The sequence below is a fragment of the Puntigrus tetrazona genome, chromosome 3, assembly GCF_018831695.1.
Source record: "Puntigrus tetrazona isolate hp1 chromosome 3, ASM1883169v1, whole genome shotgun sequence".
Taxonomy (NCBI): Eukaryota; Metazoa; Chordata; class Actinopteri; order Cypriniformes; family Cyprinidae; genus Puntigrus; species Puntigrus tetrazona.
The window spans coordinates 25,965,968-25,989,280 of record NC_056701.1 but is presented as its reverse complement, the minus strand read 5'-3'; the positions used below and the strand labels follow the sequence as shown (position 1 = coordinate 25,989,280).

The 23,313-nt window shown below is 36.9% G+C and overlaps 2 protein-coding genes across 2 annotated transcripts; one reads left to right on the top strand and one right to left on the bottom strand.

Annotated features, from left to right (window-relative positions):
- Nucleotides 1-1,171: 1,171 nt before the first annotated feature.
- LOC122341386 (protein SCO1 homolog, mitochondrial) lies at nt 1,172-3,003 on the bottom strand (the record flags this gene model as incomplete). The annotated part of the gene is given in 12 exon segments (XM_043234718.1): nt 1,172-1,210; nt 1,212-1,283; nt 1,285-1,317; nt 1,643-1,716; nt 1,719-1,756; nt 1,841-1,930; nt 2,572-2,629; nt 2,632-2,646; nt 2,649-2,757; nt 2,759-2,772; nt 2,902-2,953; nt 2,956-3,003. Coding segments are annotated over 12 exon segments (642 nt in total), but the record flags the coding sequence as incomplete, so codon positions are not given.
- Nucleotides 3,004-4,834: 1,831 nt separating this feature from the next.
- On the top strand, nt 4,835-23,107 carry tbl3 (transducin beta like 3). The gene is given in 45 exon segments (XM_043234717.1): nt 4,835-5,008; nt 5,133-5,184; nt 5,275-5,370; nt 6,193-6,240; nt 6,318-6,426; nt 6,429-6,458; nt 7,038-7,122; nt 7,203-7,219; nt 7,222-7,373; nt 7,466-7,531; nt 7,632-7,728; nt 8,585-8,616; nt 8,618-8,737; nt 8,739-8,776; nt 8,778-8,828; nt 8,904-8,934; nt 8,936-9,035; nt 9,989-10,005; nt 10,007-10,048; nt 10,158-10,187; nt 10,190-10,249; nt 10,251-10,270; nt 11,040-11,141; nt 11,143-11,176; nt 12,278-12,319; nt 12,321-12,344; nt 12,346-12,405; nt 12,407-12,441; nt 12,443-12,512; nt 13,008-13,078; nt 13,231-13,267; nt 13,269-13,382; nt 15,066-15,117; nt 15,827-15,949; nt 17,375-17,407; nt 17,410-17,445; nt 17,526-17,549; nt 17,552-17,670; nt 17,672-17,684; nt 17,824-17,846; nt 17,849-17,907; nt 18,757-18,908; nt 20,753-21,375; nt 21,434-21,512; nt 22,468-23,107. Coding segments are annotated over 45 exon segments (3,681 nt in total). The 5' UTR covers nt 4,835-4,976; the 3' UTR covers nt 22,899-23,107.
- The last annotated feature ends 206 nt before the right edge of the window (nt 23,108-23,313 follow it).

The window sequence follows — 23,313 nt, the reverse complement described above, 5'->3', positions numbered from 1 at the left end:
CATTTGTAACAGGTTTTATGTTTTGGTTTATAGCAGAAATGTTTTAAATGGAAAAGTTGATCCTTCCTGGTGATTTTTTCCCAACTGGATAAAAAAGCACAAAACATGAGTGGAGGTTCTTATATTAATCACCATTAACTAAGAGAACAGGGGCTTGCAATGGAAAATTTTTTATTAGGGTGTCGCTACAAACTTTTCAGTTTTATAACCAGAGGTTGATTTTATATGTCCTTTCTCTGGCCTATTAATAGAAGCCACCTTTTCATGAACTGGTAGATTGCAACCTTATTTAACCTAAATCAGGTTTAAGAACTGTACTGAGAGTTTTTTGAAAAAACAATAGTTATAGGTCAACAAAAACTTACAGTAAGGCAGATTTTTTTGCCATTTCCTAATACCATTTTTACAAAGGTTGCAATTTGCACCAACAGCGGTACTAAGAAATGACAAGCTGATCAACAGCATTGGCTGTAGACTTCTGTAGGCTCTGGAGGATTCTGCTCAATCTGGGCAGCTGTGCCCACAGACTGATCAGCCTGGGGGAAAACTCTGCATTTGAGATAATAGAATATAAAATGATGAGGAATCATATTACAGCATCTGGCGAGTGTAGAGTCATAACAATGATTCCTGCCCTAGCTTTGACATAGACTCTGGGTTGGTACAGAATGTAGCAAATGTACATTGGGTCAGCACGGCTCAGAAAAAAGAGAAAGAAACGACAACAATAAAAAAAAAGAAGAAAAGACGAAGAGATAGTGAACCAAACGTAATTATTGTGTGTTTATGCCACATCGTAATTACGAGACCAAGTTGTAAAAAGCATTCACGCCTCCTTTCAGAGCTTACAAAGTTTTTTTTTTTTTTTGAGTTTACAAAAATAATTCAGGAATTTATGTATTGAATGTACTGGTGTAAAGTTGTGATGTGATATGGTACCATGCAATTCATTCACAAAGCGTGATTTGAAAATCAGAGCATAATTTATTAAAGTTGAACATCAATGCTATCCATCTAAACTAAAAACAAGGGTCGTAGAAATGTTGGACTGAAAAGAAATGGGGAATGCTGCAAAAGTCTTGATTTCTTAAATTAGAATTGCACTTTAACGAGAAATGATGGTATTCTGAGACAGAAATAAGCGCGCTCTAATGTTGTGAAACAAAGCCTGTCACCATTTGCCATACTTGTACTTCCTCATGTGGGCAGCGTATGGATGATTTCCAGATCTCAGAGGATTTCTTGTTCTGTCTTAAAATATTCAAGAGAAACTGGCCATCAGGGTCCCACCAGATACATTATGATGGTGTGACTAACCTGCAGTTACGGGAACAAATATACGATACTGATTATTAGGGAATTATTTAATTAAACCGACAGCTCAGTCACAATTCTGTCCTCATTCACCCTCCATCAAGCGCTTTTTTCTGATGAACACAAAGAATATATTTTAAAGACAGTAGACATTCCAAGGTATTTTTTTTTTTTTATCCTCAACGAGGAAGTAAATGGCAAAGTCATTCATCTTCTTTGGGGTAAATGCGACAGAAGTTTCTGCTTTGGGTGAAAAAACATATGTTCTCTCACATTTGGATGTACGATGCTAAACTACATTACTGTACATTACACACTAAACGCTCACAATGTAGCCGTTTGTCCTCATCTTTGGGCCCTGGCTGGTAGTAGACTTGTAGGCTCTGGAGACCTGCTCAATCTGGGCAGCGTGCCTGTCAGACCGATCAGCTTGGGGAAAATTCTGCGCTTGAGACATTGAATAATAGAAATGATCAGGAATCACATTAGCTGCTCAGTGGCTATAGACCAGAGTGATTCCCGCCACCTTTGACATAGGCTGCCAGTGCTTCTCTGGTGTGTCTCTGTCAGATCGATGCTGATCAGAAGTGGTGTTATGTCTGGAATCGCTTTAATTTCATCTGTGACAGAAAAATAACACACTTTAATTGAAAACAGTTCTTTGCACAATTTATAAAAATAAATGCCACTTTATTTTTTTTCTGATTTAATAGTAATTATAATACAGAATATAAGTACATAAAGAATATATAACAAAGAATCATCTATGTATTGTAATTTTATCTAATTACATGTTTTAAATAAGATAATAATAATATCTTTAATATCATAAGATATATGATATATTTTTAAATCAAGGTTTAATCTTATATATATATATATATATATATATATATATACACACACACTATTTTGTATTTAAGAACATCCAGTTAACTCTTAATATAATGACAGTTTCTGTCTATAAAAAGGTTATAAGTAGCTTTATCATAATTACATACTGCTGGATATATTATAATTTATACAAGAAGTTTCAAATATAGTGATGAACAATGGAGGTCTTTAAATCAAAAGGGCTGAGAATCGCTGCTTTTACTTAGATGCCACATTTCCATAGACCAAGGACACTTTAGTATGACTTCTATCTACTATTTTTAAATGTAATAGTAGTTTAAATGTACAATATTTTAAGATCACTGCATAAAATACAAATCGCCTTACAGACGCTTATGGGCTTTAAAAAGAGACGCTTTTCTGCTATCGATCTCATCGACAGCCTCAATCATTTTCTCCAGTTCATCAGGACAGATGTCCGACAGTGTGTGAAACCGAATAGATCAGCAGCCACCGGCCGAGGAAATTCTTTCGCCTTGTGGGTTTATGGTTGTGGTCGACGAGTGAGAAAGGACCTCCGAGCGCCGCTTTTCCCATCGACTTTGTTCGTTTCTCTCTCAATCACTACGGCACCAAAACACAAACAACAGCGCTCAATACGACGAAGCAGCACTAGCAGGAAATGGGAAACTCCAAAGCAGCGCGTGTAGGTTTATCACCATGCCGCTCAGACGATAAATCCATGCGCCCTACTTTGCTCTTTTTTTCTCTTGAAGTATTTCATCCCTAGAAGAAGACCCGCTTCCTCAACGCAAACGTGACAGCAAGAGACTTCCATGTAACTGGCTGTGGGGGAAAGACATGAGCGCATTCAGATGTCTGACTTGAAGTAGACTTAATTAAGCGTAATGATGTTGAAACTTAAACTGAGAAGGCTAGTAAAATGCTGTGTAGGGCTGTGGAACTGCTTACGCCCGCCTCTTCTTGTTGCTGGATTTGTCTCTTTAGACGAGGGTGGCGGGTAAGAGAGGACAGAGGCCGTATACTCAGAAAAGACACACATGGTGCTGCTCTGCACGTCCTGAACTGCTGAAGGAGAAGAAGAAGAAGAATGAATAAAAGGCAGGATTATCTGCACCTTAGTCGATTATAAAACAGTGTGCAATGATAACATATTGAGTGTAAATTACGATTTTAGTTCAAAGCGCTATGTGGATGCCAGCTACTGGGACAATATAAGTCTACACCTAGCCTGATTGATACTTCGCTTGGCGCTTTCAATTACTTCCTTTTTTTTTGTGTGATATGAAAACATTTATTTGAAAGAAAAAGGCAGATCTCGCCAAAAAGACTTTAAAAAGGCCTGTTCTGGCCAACATTCGAAAATAGGTAAAACTGCAAAAAGTTTATTAAGAGCTATAATAGTAATTAACACTGCAAGATTTTTAACAATTCCTGAATTACAGACACACACACTCACTTTGATAACTTTGACTGTTATGTTCAACGCGGTAGTTTTGACAGAAAGAAACGAGATGCATTTCTAGTTTCAACGTTATTTGCCTCTTCAGTCTTTCCTCATTAAAAGAAAAGTGTCATATTTTTTCCAAAGCGACACGCATTTGGTTTCTGTCCACTGAAATGCACACAACCTAATAAATTAGGTTACTCAGTAAATGTTTTAATGTTTTGCTTAATGTTTAATCTCTCTTCACGACAGATTTGAGCCGGGGACCCGGGAGGTTTGTTGTAATTATAGCTTAACACACTAATGGGAATATTACACATTTTATTAGGGGTCATTCAAAATCGTAAGGTCGTCAAAAATGTCGCGAGCCACTGCTTTAAACGATAAAAAGTATACATAGCGGTTAACACATGTGTTATTCAAACTAAGCAGGCAACACTTCGGCCAGACTAGTTACTTCACGGACATGTGTGTCAGTATTCGTGAACGGCTGAATGAATGAATCGCCCGAGCGGTGACCTACCGGTGAGCTGGTGTGTGACAGCGCTGAACCGGACACACCGCAGGGCCGTTGGACATGATGACACGTACTGACATATCGACCTGACTGCCCCACACCTGAAACTCTTTTAAACCGAGGAGTCCTGTTAAACTAAGGGCCCTAAGCTAAGAGCGGCCGTCATGATTCCTCGACGCCGTCGGTTCACGCAAGCTGACGCTGAGGTACAAGAGTCGCATACAAATGACTGACCCCGAATCAGCTGTTCAGACTTTAACAAGCGAACGGAGCGGAGGACAAACCGACACCAACTGATCCGAGGTCTGATTAAAGACAGGAAGTAGACGTCGGATATGACGTAACGTTACCGCGCTTCTTCGCTTCGTATTTTTCGTAAGAGGACGGATGACATCTAGCGCTTAAAACATGAAACAGTAAACGGTTCATTTAAAACAAAAAAACAACTTGAACTGAAACAGTGTAGTTGTTTTAAATAATTCTTTCGCGCGAACTTACAAAAATATTTGTGACCAGCATTTTCACTTTTACAAAATAGTGTAACATTATTAATTAATAGTTTACAGAACAACAACAACAATAATAATAATAATAATAATAATAATTATTATTATTATTCACCTGGGATGAAAAAATATTCATCTAGGATATTTTAGTTTGTCTTTCGTTTGTTTGCCACTAGAGGGTTACGAGAGCTTGGGTTTTAGTAAAGACGTCATATTTGTGCGACACTCGCAGGAACACATGCACCATGCGTTGAAATACAGAGGTGTATGAAGAAACATTTATGCTTTTAATAATAAGTATATTGTTCGCGAGAAGTTGAAAACGTCGTGGGTTGTCATGGCTGGACGCGCGCTGTCGTTTAAATCAAAGTGAGTGTAGTCTTCTTTGATTCTGACTCTTCTTAGTAAGAAAGATGCTTTGAAATGTGCTGAACTTACAGTGACTAGTTGATATGACTGTTCGCTACCTTGACAACTTTATCCTTTCTTTTAGTTACGCAGTCTCCAGCAAAATAGAACCATTCTATAAAGGAGGTAAAGTGCAGGTAAGTTCATAAGTGAGTACTTCACGTAAATAATATTAGCAGGTCCGTGAGTCACAGTGATTACTTGACTCGTTTTGTTTCTCCATCCAGATAAGTCACGACGAGCAGTACATCTTGTGCACATGTGGTCCACGAGTCAACATTTTACAGATCAATACAGGAAAAATCATCCATAGTATCGAGCAGGTCGGTGTCTTACAGTTTTGTTTTATAGGTGTGTTTATACTATGGACAAATTTTTTATTTAGTTTGTTCAAAAACAGTAAACACACAAATCCAAGTAGAAATTTCCCTTTTTTTAAATAAATAAAATTGCAACGTGAATATTTAAATTATTCATCACAGTTTTCTATTTTCGCCAGTTTTTCTTCCATAAAATGTCTTTTCTTTTTAGACTAGTGGAAAGAAAACATCCGAAATACAAAATTAGGAGGTTTATTTCATTACAATTAAAATGTTTGCAAAGGCCGTGGAAATAAAAGGCCATGTACTTTTTAATGCCTGTTACTTAAAGCTAGTAGAATGTCTAAAGCTGACTTAACACGTAATGATAAAACAATGCAATTAGAATTGAAGACATAACAATAAAGTATTTTTTAATGGCTGATTTAAAAAGTGATCAAATCCCAAAATGTTAACAAAGTGAAGCAAAAACTTTAAAGCCTATCAGACATTCAGATTTCTGTTCTGGAAAATGTATGCAAATAAGTGAATTAAGTAGAAATAGACTTGCTTTGGTTTGTATGAAACGGTACAAATGTATTGTGATTAATCAGCTGGAAAGTTAAACATTTTACTGCTTACCTTTTAGTTGCTTGCATTTAAAAAAAGCAATATTTTTTATCATGTATCTCGCCTGGGTCTTAGATAAAAGTAAATCATTAAAATACATAAAAATCTTTTTTTTTTTTTTTAAATAGCGTGTGGTTAAGTGTTGATATTGAGCTTTATTTGTGAGTATTGCGCGATGAAGAGAAAAAGTTTGTCACCGTTGCTTCTCTTGAGCAGGATGATCAGGAGGACATCACCTCGTTCTCTCTGAGTCCCGACGATGAGGTGAGATGAGCTTCCTTTGCCCGTCTGCTGTTTCAGCGTTGATCCACACTGAGGCTGTTTCTGCTGTTGTTCTGCAGGTGCTGGTGACGGCCAGCAGGGCTCTGCTCCTGAAGCAGTGGGACTGGAAGCAGGAGAAGTGCACTCGCTCCTGGAGGGCCATCCACAATGTGCCCGTGTCCAGCATGACCTTGACTCCACCTCCACCCTGCTGGCTACAGGTCAGACACACCACGTCTCTGATGAGGAACTCTAAACAGCTTTGGTGTCACATACATCTTAACAAGGCGAAATATTACACTTCTCTATATATTGATTACTTGATTATTATTGGAATAGTTTATTTATAATATACACACACACATACATATATGTATATGTGTGTGTGTGTGTGTGTGTGTGTATGTATATGTGTATATCTATATGTGTGTGATAGATAGATAGAGAGAGAGATATATATATATATATATATATATATATATATATGTATGTATGTATGTATGTGTGTGTGTGTATATATATATGTATATAAAATATGTATGCATGCTTTAGTATGTTATTCAGTATAAGTGTACTACTTCAATGCATGGCAAAAGCTTATTAAAACATAATGATATAAAAAGTGCATTAAAGTCAAACTTTCAATTAAAAATGATTACAAAGTGCATTTAAAGGATATTAAGAAACGTGGAATTACTATTGTATTTTATAAACATTGTACTGTCTAAAAGAACATTAGTTAAAGTGCTCTTCAGATCAGTGCACGTTCAGCGGGATCAAGCATGATGATTTGTTTGTAGGTGGCTGCGACGGCACCATCAAGCTGTGGGATGTTTTGAAGCAGTACTGCACACACAACCTGAAAGGATCGTCTGGGGTTGTACAGTAAGCACCAAGAAACGTCCACGATTGAATCTCGCTTCTCGTGGTGCCATCTGTAAGAGATGTAACTCCCTCTCTTCCAGTTTGGTTGAGTTTCATCCGACATCAGCAGGCTGCAGCTCTTCTCCTCCTCCGTGGACTGTGGGATCAGGATCTGGGGACCTGCAGAGCAGCAAGTGTATCTGTGTTTGGAGAGCCACTTTAGTGCCGTCACATCCCTGGCCTTCTCCCCGATTTATGAAAACTCTAATTAGGTAAACGGCAGAAACAAAAAAAATTTTTTTACTTGTAATGGTCTAACTACTTACCAGAGTCGCGCTTGTCTTCATTTTCAGTTCGGGCCGAGACAAAAATCTGTTCAGTTTGGGACCTGAAGAAGAAGACCGTCAAGAAGACTGTCCTCGCCTATGAGGTCAGGTTTATCAACTATTATCTGTTTATCATTACCTTTAAAAGACGGATTACTCTGCAGTGTTATTTCACTTGGAGACCTCTTATTTGTCACTGTGCAGGCTGTGGAAGGTGTTGTTCTTCTCCCTGAGAAGGGCGATTACTCTCAGATGGGTGTGAAGGGTGAAGGGTTGCACTTTGTCACAGCTGGCAGTAAAGGTAAATGCTGTAGTTCGAATCAGAATCCAGGTTAATATAAAATCCTTTAATGTAAATTCTAAAAGCAGGACCACTTAGGGGCGGAATTGCCCGTTGTTGCGACAGTAACATTGTTATTTTATTATTATTTATTAAATGTTAATGTAATGCTAATATTAATGTTTATTATGCACTTTGTTATATTTTAGATAAGCAACACCTTTGTATTTTTTTTTGTATTCATGTAATATTTATATTTACATTTGTAAAAATTGATAAAACTTTTATTTCACAGATTTTCTTTAAGTTTAAGATTCAATAACTACTAGAAGGTATGCAACATATTTGTTTTGGACAAATCACAAATGGACTAAAAAATATTAGCACCATATTGGTGTTTGATCAGTATTTTTTTCTACGTATTTTAGTCATTTATATTGTTTGTGTGTATTTATGCACACGAAAAATATTTGTTTTTATGCACATAATTTCTAATTTAGGCATCTGCCGACATTTTGCATTTGAAAGCTTTTTTGGTATTTTGTTTTAAAAACAAAACATAAAATATTTTGCTTATCGATTCAGCCAGTGGTTTTGAGCGTTTAATGACAGGAAACACTGAGACGATGTGTACCTTTTTAGTAATAAATAAAAAAACTATTTCGTCCAAATAAATAATACAGCGCTATAATCAAATTCTTTCAATAATGGAAAAAAAGAGCATTTATTTAAAACCGATCACCGATTAGATATGTGTGCGCTTTACTTTTTTACTCATTGATTGAAAATAATGATTTTGGTGCTGTATGTTGCCTCTGTGCTCTGCGCGGTGTTGAACCTGGCCCTCACTATTCGATGTTTCTGCTGTCTTATGCAGGTATTCTTCGAGTGTGGGACTCCCTGTCCGCTTCGCTGCGTGTTCATCCAATCGCTGCCCGATGCTCCGGCTCTCAACACAGACGAGGGTCATTTAGACCCGCGCAGCCTGATGCACCTCCTGCCCATGCCGCAGTCCAACAGACTGGTCAGCCGCCACCGCAGAGCACAACATCCTCATCTACCAGATGCCCGCTCGCTGTACAGCAGCAGGTGAGCCCCACGGTCCACCTTCTGCCCGGCCTGTTTTTACTTTCAGCGCTTCTGAGCTTGGCTTACGATCAGGATCTGTTTCTCTCCGCTTGAAGTTTGTCGGCCAGCAATGACGATGTCCTGGATGTGAAGTTCCTGGGGCAGGGATGACACGCACATAGTTGTGGCCACCAACAGCTCTCAGCTGAAGGTGTTTGAGCTGGCCACTAACAGCTGTCAGATTCTGTATGGACACACAGGTGAGCGAGCCACTAGAGGGCAGCAACTGGATACTTTGAGCCAAAACGCAGAGACCTATATCTGTAACTCAAGTTTGGCGCAGAAAACACGTTTGACAAGTCACCTATATTTATATATAGGTGCTTTTAACGATACAGAATACGCATCAAAGCAGCATTACAGCGTGAAATAGGAAGAATGGTGAGTGATAATGCAAAAAGCAACAGTAAACGCTCAAGGAAAAAAGTAGCAAAATTTACAAATAACAAAAACAAGTGCTAAAACATAAAATAAAATAAAAATTATATTAATAAAAAGTGCTTTCTAAAATAGCACTTAAAAAGAAAAAAAAGCTGAGTATTATAGAGTGTCGAGTGTGTGTGTGTGTGTGTGTGTGTGTGTCTCTGTTAATGCACTTTTTTTCCACAGTGTGTGTTATCTGTAAATGAAATGCATGCCTCGGTTTCAACGACAGTGGAAGTGAAAAGATTCGACTAAAATATTCATTTTGATCAAATATTTATTCGGTGAGATTTAAAAAGGATTAGTGTTGTTGTTGTTGTTGTTATTATTAATTCAAACAATAAAACTCAATTTCCTGCAGTTGAAACAAAGCCGAAATGAAACAAAATATAAATATTTGATGGGAAAAAAAAGTAAATCTAAAAAAAAAAAAAAAAAGATCTTATCTAAATAAAATGTAAAATAATATTAATTAATGCTAACTCTAAAACAGAAATACAACTAATTAAATGTATATTTAGAAAAAAAATACATAACATGAGAAAATTAAATAAAAAAATTAAAACTAAACTATTCTATAAATATGATGATAATCATGTTAAAAATACAGCAAAGTAAATTGCTTTGTTCATTTGCTCTCTTTTTTCCTGTAGAAGCGTACGTAACACTAACGTAACGTAACACCCAATTGTCTTTAAATCTCGACAATCTTCTGCTCGTTTTTCTGCAGATACCATCTTATCTATCGGATGTCCTCCGCAAAGGTTCCATGTTTGCCAGCTGCGCAAAGGTGACTCTTTCCACAAAAAGCATAGTACGCCATTCAAAACATCAGACCGTGAAATGTAACGGCCGCTTCTACATTCGGAGAGATGACGTTTGTGTGATGTTCTGCACAGGACAAGTCCCTGCGGCTGTGGAAGATGGATCTGACGTAGCGCCCGGCAGGGTGCACTGCGTGGCTCAGGGCAGCGGACACTCCAACGCCGTGGGGCTCTATCGCCTGCTCCAGGTCTGGTCTCTGTTAGAAATACCACTCAGATAAAGCAGCATGAGTTAAGACACGAGCAGAAACGGCTGCTGTCCTTTGAAAATCCATTGTTTCCTGACTGAGTGACACTTTTTACTAAGCTGATAACACAGCAGATCAATAATTGCGACATTCTTGATCACAATAAACTATTCTAATACAGTTCACAAACTTTTTGAGGCCAGCAACACCTTTGATTCAATTAACGCTTTTGTGAAGTTTCTACCCTTTAGTATAATATAAACTTAAAAACATTTCCCTTTCCCTTTATATATATATATATATATATATATATATATATATATATATATATATATATATATATATATATATTTTTTTTTTATTGTATGTATATATGTATATGTGTGTGTATACATACATACACACACACACACACAATAAAAAATATATATATATATACATACACACACACATATATAAATATATATATATATATATATACATATGTATGTGTATATATGTGTACATGTATATGTGTATGTATATATGTATATAATTTTTTTCTTTTTTCTTTTAGCATTTGTTTTAGTTGTTGTTGTTTTTTACATGTCTATACTTATTAATTGTATTAATTTATTGCAGTTTGTTAGTTCATCTGTCAGAGTTGCACTGTCAGAAAGCTGAAATTAAGCTTCACATTTTTTAAAGCTTCAGTTTGACTTTGTTTTTTTTACTAAGTTGTGTTTAAACCTGTTAACCAATAACGAAATGACCCTGTTGCTGTACGCAGGTTAAAGAAGGTCTTCCTGGTGTCGGGCAGTCAGGACTGTACTGTTAAGGTCTGGGACCTGCCTGACTCTTTTCCTGAAGTGGGATGTGAACCGGTGTTGATGACGGCACGGCTCGTGAGAGAAAGCTCATGACAAGGTGGGTCGTTGCCCCTGTCACGATACTAAGCTTTCAACAAAACACGATGAAAACATGTTTATCTGGTTGCACAAATAGTTTTGGCCGCAGAACCGTGCTCTGTTGCTTTAGTTTGTCAAGTCTTCCATGTCTGTATTGTCTGACTTTTTTTTTTTTTTTTTTTTTTTTTGTGCACCTGTTTGCGTCAAGACTGTGTAACCATAAATCATCTTCAGCTGACAGCAGAACTCTCTTTTGTCCAGTGTTGTGAAAGATGTTACTGTAGAGTTGAGCTTTTAAACACACGTGTGTGGGGCTGATTTTACACTGGCTGAGTGCCAACAAGAAAATGGCAAACTTGTAATTAACTGCAGCATTAATCTCATTAGTGCTTTCAAATGATTAATGGCATGAAAATAAGAGTTTTGTTTAGATAATAAATGTGTGTATTGTGTATATGTATTTATAAATGCACATACATATGTATATATTTCAGAAAAAAATTGTAATCTGAAAAGTGTGTGTGTATATGTATATATGTGTATATAATGATTTATTTTATTTATTTATTTATTTTGAACAACAAAACTGTATACTACCCTCCAAAGTTTGGAGTTGGTAAGATTTGTTAAATGCTTATGTTAATGTCTTGCGCTCAGAAAAGCTGCAATATTTGATCAAATATACAGTGAAACAGTAATATTGTAAAAAAAAACAAACAAAAAAACAATTCAAAATAAAAAAATTGTTTTAATATATTTTAGAATTTAATTTATTTCTGTGATGCAAAGCTGAAATTTAAGCATCATTAATGTAGTCTTCATTGTCACATGATTTTTTAGAAATCTGTCTAATATGGATTAATTTAACAATGTATTTTTTCTATGAACGCTATAAAGTCAACTTACATTATACATGAACAATATAATTTCGTACATAAAATAAATAAAATTATATATAATGGAAAAAATGTCCCTACTAAAATGAATCAGACTTCATGACAGCAAGACAACATCGCTGTAATATTTTGTAGTGAAACAAAAACGAAGTTTCTGTATTTGCTGTCAATGACGTTATTACTACAGTTTTCTTCAAACGTCGTTTTATTCTTCATTCGTGCAGGATGTGAACAGCGTGACCGTCTCTCCCAATGACAAGCTGCTGGGCCACGGGCTCTCAGGACCGTACTGGCTAAGCTCTGGTTGCTGGCTGACATGAGTCTGCTGGGCGCCTTCAGAGGTCACAGTCGCAGGTATTTGGTGCGTTCAGTTCTCTCCGTGGACCAGGTCTCGCCTCGGCCTCAGCGGACGGCTCCATCAAAATCTGGTCCCTTCAAGACTTCAGCTGCTCAAGGTGAGTTACGCCTTACATCTTTAAAGAGCTGTTTAGGTAACCGTTTAGATGAGTTCTACGGGTTTTTGGTCATAATTCATTTTGAGGTTCAATTCTTGCCATTAACAAACCGTTAACCTCAAACTCTGATTTGCTGCTTACGCCACCTGAACACGTGTAAGACAGGGATTACATTTGAAGTTTTAAACGCGTGTTATTCTTACGCAAACACATCGGTTCACTCCAGAAGGCCTTTATTTACTCCTCAGATCAGTGTGGAGCTATTTTTTTTTATTTGATGGATGGATGCACTTTTACGCCACTATGAAGCTTTGAAGGTCCAGGACATATTTTAAAAGTAACTCTGATTGTATTTGAAAGAAATAGGTTATATGTAACTAGGATGGCTTGAGGGTGAGCAAATCATTATAGGGTTATTGTAGTGTTTGAGTGAACTGTCGCTAACATTGATATTCTGTTTAAAGCATTAAATAATAACTTCTGTGTTTTGTTTCTGCAGACGTTTGAGGGACATGACGCCTCTGTGTTAAAGGTCATATTTGTCAGTCGAGGAACTCAGCTAGTGTCGAGGTCGGTTATCTATTTCCTTACATCTTCTGGCCGCAGTTCAATCGGTTCACATGGACTGCGTTCAGCTGACTTTCACTTTCAAATTTGTGTGACGTTTGTCTGCAAGCTTTGGGTTCATAGATCACAGCCTCTATCTCTCTGTCGTTCTACAGTGGTTCTGATGGACTTGTGAAGTTGTGGACCATAAAACAAACGAAAGTGCATAAAAACATTTGACGCCCACCAGACAAAGTGTGGGCTCTGCAACGGCAGCAGCAAAGATGACCTGATAGTGACGGGATCAGCCGACTCCACCATCACGCCTGTGGAAGGTCAGTCCACCTTGACGCGTCTAAAATTTAAGAAAGTTTTCCAAAGCCACGAAAATAATTTCGGTTTGGAGAATCTAGCGACCTTAAGCCGCATGCAGAGAAAAAGTGCGTCGCGCTGCGCTAAAGTGCTAATGAACTGAGAACTGCACAAAAAAAAAAAAGAGACTTTGATGATCATTCACGTAAACAGTCGTTTGTGTAAACGGTAGGAGAGCGTATCAGAACACTGCTTTTAAAGGGATAGGAGGGGATTTACATATTGTCCAAGTCACCGATGATAATCAAACAACAAAAGACAGAATCACTAAATCACTTAGTATCTAAGATTAATCTAAACCTTTTTTTTATAGAAATATGTCTGCTTGAGAGAATGAGTAGTATGGTAAACAAGTAGTTATAATGCATAACCATTGGTATTTCATTTAAAATAAGAGCATGTTCTTTATGAGAATTCGATTTCTTTCATTTTAACTTTTATTTCAAACCTATATAACGAATTTGGGAAGTTTACACTGTAACCAAACCGACTAAATTTAGTCAACTAAAGCTATAAGCAATTCGAACGACTAATATACTGAAACTAAATGGTATTTTAATCAAAAGACTATAACTGAAACTAAATTTGCTGTCGTTAACACTGGAGCTAAAACGCGCTTGTCAAATGAAACCAAGCCAACCGTGTTTTGTGTTGTGTGATGTTTCCTTTACCGAGACAAAAGGGACTTTATTTACCCTGCCGGACTGCTTCATTGGAATTGATGCATTTCACTTCCTTATTCTTATGCAGTCCTCTTCCAAGCAACATGAAGATGAAGAAGCAGATACAATACTTTTGTAAAGAAATGAATACTTCTGTTCAGGAAGGATGCACTCCAATAGAGCAAAAGGAAAAGGAAAGACATTTATAACGCTACAAAGATTCCTGCTTCAAATAAGAGTTCTTTTAAGATAAGTTTGTATTCAAATAAAAGTAAGAAATGTTTCTTGAGCGTCCTGTTAGAACGAGTTCCGAAAGGTCATGTGACGTTGAAGACGGGATTAACGGCACAGAGTTAAAGTTATTTGAAATTTAAAATAGCATTTTAAAAATATAGATTTTTTTTTTTTTAATCAAATAAATGCAGTTTTTCAATTAGACATAAAATGTCATTTATATTATTGGCCACATTAGCAGAATTTTTATATAATTAGTTTTTTCTTTTTGTGTACAGTACAGCCAACAATAAACACAAATATTGGCCATTTTTATGATTATGAGCAGGTTAATAAGGGACGTTTTACTGCCAGCACATTTCAGCATGAATCTGCTGTTGTGATATTTCCATGCTGAATACAACGCCAACGCTAAACGCTATCTTTAGCCATTAATTCTAGTTCTCATTACGTTGACAGGTGAGAATGAGCACTGGAGGAACATTTCATACGATTCAAAGTGTGTGTACACCTTCTTCTAATTAACAGTTAATAATTTCTGCTGCACCCATTACTGTGTAAAGCCGGTGCTGATTTATTTGTGTCACGCTCCCAGAATGAAACCAATGGCTCTTTGGTGCACAAATAATAGTTTCCATTCCAGAAAAAGCATTACGGTTGTGGTCGCTTGAGCATACGTTTCTATTGCTCGTGATTGTTTTAGTGCATTTGTTTCTGTTTCTCATTGTCTTCTCTTTGGTTAGGACGTGACTAAAGTGGAGCTGGCAGAGGAGCAGGCCAAACAGGAAGACCCGAGTCCTTAAGTAAGACGCTGCCCGCATTATATTATGTAACAAACAAACGATCCAGCCGCGTGAGATACGTGATTGTAGGCCGTCAAGGCTAAATGTTAAACATTTTAGCAAACTAAGCAAGGCTCCTTTTTGTCTTTTTAAAGCTTTAATCTCTTGAAAACTGAATCCGGATGTTGCAACAATACTGTTTTTAGACGCTTAAAAGCAATTTAGCTTCACCTGATTCCATCTATGCTGATCTCGACACGCGTCATAGCTTGTACACAAACATGATATCTGATCGAATTCTGGGCTCGTTAGGTCATATTAATTATTAGTTAAAAATGTTAAAGGCATAGTTCGCCCAAAAATGAAACGTCTGTCATCATTTACTCAGCAGTCATTCAGTTCCAAAGCCACGAGGCTTTCTTTCATCTTCGATACACAACTAAAGAAATGCTTGATGAAACATTTCTGATCCATCAAAACTCAATGACGCCACCGGTCAGGCCCCAAAATGGTCAAATCCACCTTTTGACACTCTTTGTTATGTCCTAATTAATAAACAAACCTATTCAGAGCGTTTGTAAAAGACATCATAAAAGAAGTCCTTTTGAATGGAGGAGTTAGTTTTATTACAAAATAGTTTTTTTTTGTGTATTGGAAGCTGAAAGTTTTTTACATTTTTTTTAATTCTTCCGAAACAAAATGTCACCAACACCTAGTTTGAGTGTTTTTGCGTCTTCACAGGCAGCAGGAGCTGTCAAATTTACTTCATGAGAAGAAGTACCTGAAGGCTCTGGGAATCGCCATCTCCCTGGATCATCCTCACACTGCATTACGAGTCATCCGAGGTACTTTTTCTTTCATTTCTGTGCGTAAATGAGTCAGCGTGCTTGCTTCGATTTCTAACCGCAATTTGATTGCTAGATGCAAAATCAGGTAGAGCCACATTTTTACACTCCATGATGTGGATTCAGCCGAAATGGGAGAATCTCCTACACGTTTATTTTTAGAGACAATAAGTTTAATGAGCTTTAGGTCTGGGACATCCTAACCCAAACTCTGGCTCGTTTCCAATGGTGGCTCAATAAGATGATGTTTGGTGAATAATTTCTCATTGTCTTGTATTTGAGTTAGATTTTTTTTTTTTACCACACTCTTTGTAAACACAATTGACAGGCGTATTCAATAGCACTTGGCCCAGTAGAAATTCCAGCATTGCTCTTTCAGCTGAACTGGTCAAGCCTCAAAAGCCCAATCCATTGTCACCATTTGTCATGAGGTGATGCAATCCTAATGAATGGACCTATTCAAAGTGTCAAAAAAGCTTTGCTCTGAATACGTTCGTATATCATATTTTCCAAATATAATCATCGTAGTAATTATTTTACAAAAATAAGAGGGATCATGATGTACAATGCGTGTCTTTTATGTAAGTTGTGTCCTTAAGATGTTTAAAGACTCAAGCATGTGTAAATATTCGAACAGGCTCTATTTTGTGGACTGTATGTAAACTTGTTTTGTAAAATATCATATTCAGGACATTACTAAATAAAATAAAGCACTTTGCAATATTATTTTACAATAACCCATCTCATTTTTGGTTAAATGGTTATTCGGCAAGGGGTGTGTAAACTTTTGACCACAGCTGTATACAAAGTAAAGTGATAGAAATAATACATTATGAATGATTTACATACGAATCCTCCTATAATTCATTGTACATTTCGTGTTCATTGATGATAATTACATATATTTAACTTATTTTCTTAGTTATTTTATTCATTAAGATAATGCATACTATAAACTCACGCATTTATTTTAGAATTGCAACCTATTTTTTCAATTTGTTTGAAATTGCTTTTATAACCTTTTAAATTACAATTCTTGCAATGTTCAGAAATAGGGAGTAAAATGTCAGTATTCCCTTTATTAAATTTATTTCTACACAAATGTTTGTGTATACCTTAAAAAAAAAAAAAAAAGCTTAATTCAGACTTCTTCCACAAACAAGAACATATTTCATGTCATAAAAACACCTTCTTGTAAAGTAAAACAAAATGGTTATCATAAAACCATGTGATGTGACATTTTGAACACATTGTGGTTAAAGTCCTTTTTTTCCAGATCTGTTTTTTTATTGTTATAAGAATAAATGTTTTACTATAAATAACAATAAATGACTGTCGGTTGAAAATGTAAATTTTTTTTATAATTAAAAAATAAATAAAATAGCAAAAAAGTTAATCAAGATGATATTCTTTCATTCTCAACAGAGATACGCCAGCAGGAGGATGGCGTGCAGGAGCTAGAAAGACCCTCCTGAAGCTCCGCCAGGATCAGAAAGGTACACGCCACGTCTTCGTGAGCAGGTTCCTCTTGTTTTGCGTTGGCCGAGTGTGTGACCGTGATGTGTTTGGGGTTCAGAGTCGGTGTTGCGATACTCCGTGGTGTGAACACTAATTCCCGCAGCTGTCTGGACGCCCAGGCTGTCCTGCAGGTGCTGCTCACACACCTGAGCCCAGAAGAGATCCTGCAGTATCAGGGCGCTCGCACCCATCTCGAGGGCCTGCGTGCCGTACACAGGTGCCGTGTTATGTCTACTTGAATCGCTTCACGCATAATAAACGCAATAAACTGCTCTTTTAAAGGTGAACATCTGCATAAATGAATATTTAGAGGAAAAAAATAGCAATATAAATATAATTCTTTTTCTTATTTGCAGAGAGACACATGCAGCGGATTGGCTGCGTCTCCTGCAGTCCTCGATGTTTCTGGACTACATGTGGCAGAAAATGCGTATAACGGGGTAAAAGGTAAAACAGAAAAAAAAAAACAAGTTCCCAATACTTGTGTGCATTAAAATAGTTTTTGCTAAGGAATGGTTAATGATCTGAACAAAAACGTCTTAAACTTCGATGTCAGAGAGAGAAAATGAATACATTTTTTTAGTTAGTTTTAAATGTTTTTAAGCAAACCGTATCACATAAAAAATGAAATTATTTGAAAAGTTGTTTATTTCCTTGGTGACTCACCTGTAGTTCTGTAGAATTATGAGTCACCGCTTAATTACGCTTTCAGGAAGTGGGTTTAAATAAATACAGTGCACCCTTTTAACAAATGTTAAACATTTCTTTCAGCGTTTAAAGATTTACTCAATAAATATCTTATTCACTTTCACTTAGTAAACTTCAGGATTGCTTCACTTTGGAGCATGTAAGATAATAATAAGCTGTGGTTGCAGTTTAGAAAATGAAGAATGCCCAAAGTGTCCGTCTAGCACACAGCTATTCTAGTCGCCATTGCATTTAACATGTATTAAAAATCTCAGCATGTAAACGATACGATTTATGTTTACATATCATCATCTGCTCACGTCTGGCGTCACTCATTGTCAGTTGACACGCACCGTTAATATTAATAAAAATCAACCCTTGAGACATGAATGTACTCAAACATCCAGGCATTGTGAAAGACTGAGTTTTATGACAGAACAAATACGGTGGGTGTTCTCTGGACTTTAAATGTAGGGCTGGGCGATAATTCGATAACGATAATTTTCACGATATAAATTTTCTCGATAACACGATAATGACAGTTCGATAAGCGCTCGATAATGTTTACGCACTATACGTAACGCTGCGCACGCATTTTGCAGCCTGCGCTTCTGGATGCCACACGCAGTGTTAGTACTATACAGCCATACAGTGTCAGTTGCACGTGTTGGAGGAGTAAGAAAAATGAGCGACAGTGAAGAAAATGCACCGTCCACGACTAGCTCGCAGGTCACAGACTTAGTTGACAAGAAAGGTCACTCAACTTCAGTAGTCTGGAGCTATTTTGGTTTTTTGCAATCCGACACAAAACAGAGCGACGTGCACTGCAAACTGTGCAGACGACTCTCGTGCCATCAAAACAGGCAACACCACAAATCTCTTTCATCATTTAAAACAACGTCCACCCTTCAGAATACGAAGATGCAAAGAAATTACAGACCCAAACAAGTGTTGGTAAACGTCGTGGACCATCTACAAGCATCAGCGCAACTACCCAGCAGAGTCTCATGTCGCCATTTTGAAAGCCGTGCCTTTATGAGAAAAAAAAAACAAAAGACATGGAGACATCACAAAAAGCAGTTGCATATTGCATTGCAAAAGACATGCTTCCCATTAGTCTTGTCGAAAATGAAGGATTTAAGAATCTTATCCACGTTCTGACCCCAGATACGAACTACCGGGCCGAAAACATTTCTCGCTGACAGCGCTTCCACGGCTATATACTGAGTGTAGGGAGACGGTAGAGCGGCATCTGCAAAATGTACAATTCTTCGCTACTACTTCGGATATATGGTCCAGTCGCACATCGGAGCCTTATCTGAGCCTTACAGTTCATTTTATAGACGAAGACTGGAATCTTCAGAGCAAATGCCTTCAAACAGCTTATTGTCCTGAAGATCATACAGGTGAAGTTATTGCCCAAGGAATGACTGGAAGCACTCACCTCCTGGGGGCTGAGTGAAACCAGACAAGTATGTATCACAACTGATAGTGGTGCAAACATGGTAAAAGCTGCATCGCTCAATAAATGGACACGACTTAGTGTTTTGGACATCGACTACACTTGGCTATTGGTAAGCATTAGTCTCCGTATTCCATCTAATAACAAAAAGTTATAGAAATAATAATAATGATGATGAATTTTAAATCAATATTGTATTTAGGCTGCAACAACGAATCGATTAAATCGATTAAAATTGATTACTAAAAGTAGTAACTTTTTTGGGAGTAACGTTAACTTATGAATTTACGTGCTGAATCTTGCGTTGTGTGTTAAAATTTTGAATTAAAACGAAAAATAAAATAAAAGGGATACATCTGTCATACAGCGTTATTGTGGCTGCGTGTGTCACGTGACAAACATGACGCCGTAGCCATGGAAACATTAAAGGTGAACGTTCTAAAATTACGGTCGCCTAAAAAATTCACTCCTACACTGCAAAAAGCTTTTTACTTAGTAATTTTGTCTCGCTTTCCAGTCCAAATATATTAAAAAAATCTTAAATCAAGATTACTAGACAAGAAAAAATGGCATGAGAAAATTAAGAGATGCTTAAAACTTCTGTTTGAGATGCTTTAAATTCTTTTTTTGGAGTGCACTTTCTAAAGATTTTAGTTCTGTTTGAATAAAAAATTAATGCTTTAATTGTTTTTTTGTTTTTATCCAATTGATCGATTAACTAAAAATAATCGACTGACTAATCGATTATTAGAATAATTGTTAGTTGCAGCCCCAGTTGTATTATTGATGTGTTCTTAAATGTTAATGATTACAAGAAAGAAGCCATATTTAAAACTGAAATGCATAATTTAGCCTAAATATTTAATGTGGAGTAGTAGTAGTAATGATGCTGATATAAAAAGCTAATTTATATAGTGCTGATGGCCTTGTGCTGCTCAATTGTTGCTACAGTATATTATATATATTTTTCTTTACATATTGTGGATACATTTGAAAAAATATTGTGTTGAAAAAAGACAAAGTAAGTATCTATTTCCATTCCTTCCTCAGAGAAAGCGGGGAAGGACAAGAGGGTGGAACGAGCTGTCGGGCTGTGTAAAAAAGTAGTGGCTGCCTTCTCTTTCTCTTGGAAAAAGAAAGAGACCTTGTGACTGCTCAGGAAGAACTTAAACTGCCCAGACACAAGATGGTGACAGAATCACCTACCAGGTGGGGCTCACGTCAAAAGATGGTGGCCAGGGTGATTGAACAGCACAAGGCTATCAGTCAGGTACTCACTGCTGACAAGAAAACCAGACACTTGGTGCCTACCTGGCAGGACATTGACGTTTTGGAGTCAATAAATGAGGGCTTGAAACCACTTCTTGAGTTCACAGATTCACTGTCTGGTGAATCTTATGTGAGTGTGTCCTACCTTAAGCCTGTGCTGCACCTCTTCAAAACAGAGGTCCTGAAACATTCTGATGATGACACACAGCTCACAAAGGACATAAAGACAGTAGTCATAGACTATCTCAGTGAGAAGTATGATGAGGAGATAACAGATGAACTGCTTGATATGGCATCCTTGGTTGATCCGCGCTTCAAGACTCAATATATCAGGCCAGAGAAAATTGAGGGAATCAAACAAAGAGCAGTTTCTGAGATTCTGAATATGGAAGGAGACCAAGGTCCATCCACTTCACAGGCTTCATACAGAACAGAAGAAATGGAGGCAGAGGGGAGCTGCTGCAGCTGTTCCTGCCAAGAAGCAGAGGAAGTCACTTGGCAGTTTTTAAGAGGCCATCCCCAGCAACACAGGACTCACTGACATGCAGGTAGTGGAGATGGAGCTGGAGCACTACCTCATGGCTCCAGATGCAGACAGTGAAACAGAACCCTGGATTGGTGGAAGATGTATGACAAAAAATTTCCAAAAGTAAGCCAACTAGCAAGGCGTTACTTGTGTATCCCTGCTACCAGCTCCCCCTTCCAGAGGCTTTTTTTAGTACTGGAGGAAACATTGTGACCTGTCATAGAGCAGCTTTAAAACCTGAGACTGTAGACAGACTTGTCTTTCTTGCACGTAACTTGTAGGGAAATGTCTTTGGCTGTTGAAAACTTGAGCAGTAAATGCTGAAAAAATGGTTAAGATTGTTCTTTTGTTTATTATTTTTTTATTTATATTGTCAGACAGCTCAAACATTTTACAAAATGTGTTAAATCAGCTGCACAAAGGGATTGGCATGCTGAAAAGATTTGTCTATTCTCATTTTTGTTGGAAGATAAATATACTTAATCACTTTAACTCTACATTTACAGTCAGAGCCATGTTACAAATGTTGTATAATTTTACAGTTCTTATTTTTTTATAAAAACGTTTTATATATTCTATTAATATTAATAATATTATTCTATTGATGTTGATGTAACTAGTAATATTCAAATCTGTATCTACCTCAATTGATCATTGTTTGAAAATTATTTGTCATGTTCTGACAATAAACTATAAATAATAATTAATTGTCTGGTTTTTCTTTTATTCAGGAGAAAAAAACCTGCCTTTAAAATCGCTAGATATAAAGATTTGACATTTATCGTGATAATTATCGATATCGACTGATAAGGAAAAAATTATCGTGATAATTTTTTTTGCCATATCGCCCAGCCCTATTTAAATGTGCACACTACCTTTCATGTGTTTGGGGTTAATCTAGGGGTTTTGTTTTTTTTTTTTTTTAAAGAAATGTATAATTTTATTTGGTAAGGATTCATTAAATTGCTCAAACCAAACCATAAAAGACATATATAATGTTAGAAAAGTTAGTTTCAATAAATGCTGATCTTTTGAACTTTGTATTAATCAAATGATCAAGAAAAACATTATACCACTATTTCCACAAAAATATGAAATATGCTGGTCTGTTGTTTTTCCCCAGTGTGAACTTGGATGATGATGAAGATGAGATGGACACCAGCCCTCAAACCTTCTTCATCATAGACAAGCAGCAGATGGACAAGGCAGACATTCAGGGATCTCTGCAGCAACAAGATGAAGAAGATGAAGAGGAGGATCTGGAGGATTCAGATAAAAGAGAGGAGCTTCTTGAAGATGAAAGTGTCAGCACATCTAAAAGCGCTCGCGTGAACGGCGTGAAACCGAGCGGCGTGAACGCTGTCACAGATGGAGGTCAGGCGTCCAGTGAGGAGAGTGAAGATGAGGATGATGCCATAGAAATTAACGAGTCTCTTCCCACCGAATCTATGGGTTCAGAGCCCTCCAAAACTGCAGATATAAGGTGATTGGCTGCTGTAGCTGTCAGTTATGATTTTTATTATTTTTTTATTCAGTACTGATTGTTGAATTGATGGACTATTTGAGATCTTTCAGAATTTTCTGTGATGCATCAACACAGCGTCTCTTTCACTTAAACGGGTTTCCTGTTTGTACCACGAACATAAGTTTATCATGTAGTTGTTTTGTCATTCTTCAAAATAAATGTTCATATCTATTGGAGAAGAAAAATGCATTTTATTATGTTCAGCTTGGAGGAATATCCCCAGTTAAAGATGTTTGAAAAAGCAATGTTTATAGTAATGCTTTTGCAGTTATCTGGACAACAACAACATTTAAAAATGGGAGTATTAAGATTAAACCATTAAAAGAATGATTTAGGCATTTCTCAACGTCTAACACTGTTCAAACAACATTTCCAAA